General features: G+C 38.4%; 1 protein-coding gene across 1 annotated transcript in view; it reads left to right on the forward strand.

Annotated features, from left to right (window-relative positions):
- LOC106867999 (deleted in malignant brain tumors 1 protein) overlaps positions 1–3635 on the forward strand; it is a 43043-nt gene that overhangs the window by 28606 nt on the left and 10802 nt on the right. Inside the window, exons 24-25 of the mRNA XM_052970316.1 lie at positions 123–286; positions 2910–3054. Of these exons, the coding sequence (XP_052826276.1) occupies positions 123–286; positions 2910–3054 (309 nt within the window). The remainder of the gene's footprint in view (positions 1–122; positions 287–2909; positions 3055–3635) is intronic.

Below are 3635 nucleotides of genomic sequence, written 5' to 3' on the forward strand. Positions count from 1 at the left end.
TGAAGACAATGCTTGAGGGGTTGCAGTTACAATCACCACCACCCCTACCACCACCACTACCACTACTACTATTCGTAATTATTTAATTGTATTTTTTTGTTTTATTGTTGTTGTTCTTGTAGTGATGCTACGACTAAACCATTAGGAACTTTTAAATCCGGCTTTGGATCAATCTGGGTGGATGAAGCCAATTGTAGCGGCTCAGAACAATCTATTGCTGACTGCACCGGAAATATCTGGGGGACGACTGAATGTAATCACAAACAGGATGTTGGTATAGCTTGCCGTAAGTATTTCTTCGTTACTTTTTTGGTGCACTGTGGTGGCTGTGTGGTTGAGAAGCTCGCTTTGCAACCACTTGGTTTTAGGTTCAATCCCCCACTACGCGGCATCTTGGGAAAGTGCCGTATATTATAGCGTTCGGGCCGACAAATGCATTGTGAGTGAATCTGGTTGATAGGAATAGTGTGTGTGTGTGTTTGTCCCCGCAACTATCACTTGACAACCGATGTCGGTTTGTTTACGTCCCAGTAACTAAGTAGTTCGGCGAAAGACGCTGGAAAGAATAATAATAATAGCAAACTTTAAAACAATAAGAACTGGAGAGGGTGGAGAGCAGTTCATTCGGCTATGCCCTTTATAACGGTAGCCCAACATGGCTGCAGTTCAATAAGTGAAACAAAAAACATATGTAGAAGAATTCAAGATATAAATGGTTTGACAACATCTTGAGAGTTCGTCTCCTTGTTCAATATATATATATATATATATATATATATATATATGTACACATACATATATATGCGAGTGATTGGATGAACAAAAGAAGGGCACTCAACACATTTCTAATTTCCAATGACTGAAGATTAACATCACGCATTGAAACTTAAAGTACCAAGGAATTTGAATCAAACTGTTCTGATCCACATAGAGAGAGAGGGAGAGGGAGAGAGAGAGAGAGAGAGAGAGAAAGAGAGAGAGAATACGTTAATGTGCTGATTACATGTTAATTATATTTTACAAAAGATCAAGATCTCTCAATTATTATCTAACATAAACGATGAGAAATCGATACAATATGGTATTGGAACTAGGTTTTGGAATTGTTCTGTCCTCATAATCGAAGTCTACTTCAAGACAAACGTTATTTTGGTCAAATATGCTAAATTAAAATGGGTTGATTGAGTAAGTATTAAGCACAGTATTACCATAATCCAGCAAAATTAAATGGCTTTAAGAATAATAGAAGATATTGGGAGAAGTTGAAGTTGTCTTGTGTTTCTGTAACTGATATGGAATTCTAAAACATTTGTCAGGAAATTTACATTTTCGTTGTTTTCCCAATGTTTATTTCATGATTATGACTGATAATAGATTTTCTGGTTAAATGACAGCTATTAAGGTCCCGTGAGTTCTCATATCTCACAGTGACAAATTAGCATATCTGTTTGTTAATTTGTTAATAGCGAGGATAGGGCAGACGTATTGGAGCAGGAAATGAACTACATGCTTTTTTATAATCTCTTTGATAAAGCTGATTCATAAAACTTTCCGATAACAACGAAAGCAAATAGGTTGTTAAAGTAAAACGGAGAAACATTATTTTGTTGATTTAACTCTGAATATAATAACAGAACTAAACTAAAAATAGATTAATGATTGCCAACAAATGTTTAGGTCCTGTCAGCGTTTAACTATTTTTGATAATCTAAAATTAGGGATAATGAGTTCATTTTCTGCTTCCCACGTTCCCCTTCAATACCATATTAAAGCGGATACTAGTTATTAACTTATTTTGGGTAACCAGGCATAGCTGTGTCGTAAGAAGTTTGCTTCCCAACCACACATGGTTTAGGGTTCAATCTCTCAGCGTGGCACCTTGGGTATGTGTCTGCTACTATAGGCCCAGAACAACCATAGCCTTGTGAGTCGATTTGGTGGACGGAAATCGAAGGATGCCCACTGTATATATGTGTGTATATGTGTGTGTGCGTATATATATATATATATATATATATATATATACATACATACATATGTATGTGTGTGTCTCTTTGGGTTTGTGGCCATCTCCTAACCACCTGACAACCGGTGTTGGTTTGTTTATGTCCCAGTCATTTTCTTCAGCTCAGCAAAAGGGACTGATAGAATAAGTACCCTGACTTTAAACAAAACATAAGTATTGGGGTTGATTTGTTCGACTAAACCCTTTGAAGGCAGTGCCCCAGTATGGTCGCAGTCTAGTGACTGAAACAAATAAAAGATAAAGGATAAAAGATAACCATTTAAATGAATCACAGGCTCTTTTTATAAATAGGGTTGGTTCACGGGGAGCTATGGGAAGGATCTTTCCTAAGGGTTCTGTTCGATAATCACAAAACCAAGTTTGGTTAAAGGTTTTATGACCAAGTGGATTAACCTCAGTATATCACTGGTACTTATTTTCATCAGCCTAGTGTAATAAGCTGTTCATCTGCAAAACTAAGAGGATTAGTCAAAAAGTAATGCCATTTTGTTTAGGACTGGTATAATTACCAACACAGGAACATGTATCATACATCAAAATGAAGCTGGTCCTCTGTGGATCACATCCCTACTTCTCAACATAGTCACCGTTTCTCTCAATAGCAATGTTCCACCATCGAATGAGAGCATGTATCCCTGCCCCGTAAAATTCTGTTGACTGTTCTTTGAGCCACTTCTTCACTACAGTTTTCACCTCCTTGTCACTGGAATAATGATTGCCTCTCGAACACTCTTTCATGGGGCTGAAGAGATGATAGTCTGAAGGCGCTAAATGTGTGTGTGTATGTGTGTGTGTTTAATCACCCTTCATGTAGGTATAATCGGTGTATGAGAAAATAAAAAGTCCCCTAACCCTAAACAAATGATGTTTTATTGCTTTGTAGGTAACCTCACTGTACGACTTGTGGCTGGCAAGACATCGGCAGAAGGCCGCGTGGAAGTATTTTTCAATGGCAAATGGGGAACAGTCTGCGATGATGGATGGAACGAAGATAGTGCTCTTGTGGTCTGCAGGATGCTAGGATACAAGTAAAAATTCTAAAAGATTTTTGTTTTGTTTTTGTTCTTTTGTCATATTTTATTTTTTTACTCCTAATTTCGACAGTACAGTCCCAGATAAACATGTATATGTTTTTTCTTCTTTTTTTATGATCAGTGTTGTAAAAGGTAAAGTTATCTTCTCAAGTCATGTTGACTCATAAGGGCCAGTTTCCCGGTTTCAATGGCATATATATATTCCCCACCTGGACGGGACACTGGTCCATCACAGCGTTACTCATTTTTGCCAGCTGAGTGGACTGGAGCAACGTGAAATGAAGTGTCTTGCTCAAGAACACAATGTGTCACCCAGCTCATGATCATGAGGTCGTGAGTTCGATAGCGCATTGCGTTCTTGAGCAGCACACTTTATTTCATGTTGCACCAGTTCACTCAGCTGGCAAACATGAGTTGTGCCTGTAACTCAAAGGATCGGCCTTGTCATACTGTGTCACGCTGAATATCCCTAAGAACTACGTTAAGGGTACACGTGTCTGTGGAATGCTCAGCCACTTGCACGTTAATTTCACGAGCAGGCTGTTCCGTTGATCGGATCAACTGGAACCCTCGAC

This window comes from Octopus bimaculoides, chromosome 9 (genome assembly GCF_001194135.2).
Source record: "Octopus bimaculoides isolate UCB-OBI-ISO-001 chromosome 9, ASM119413v2, whole genome shotgun sequence".
Classification (NCBI taxonomy): Eukaryota; Metazoa; Mollusca; class Cephalopoda; order Octopoda; family Octopodidae; genus Octopus; species Octopus bimaculoides.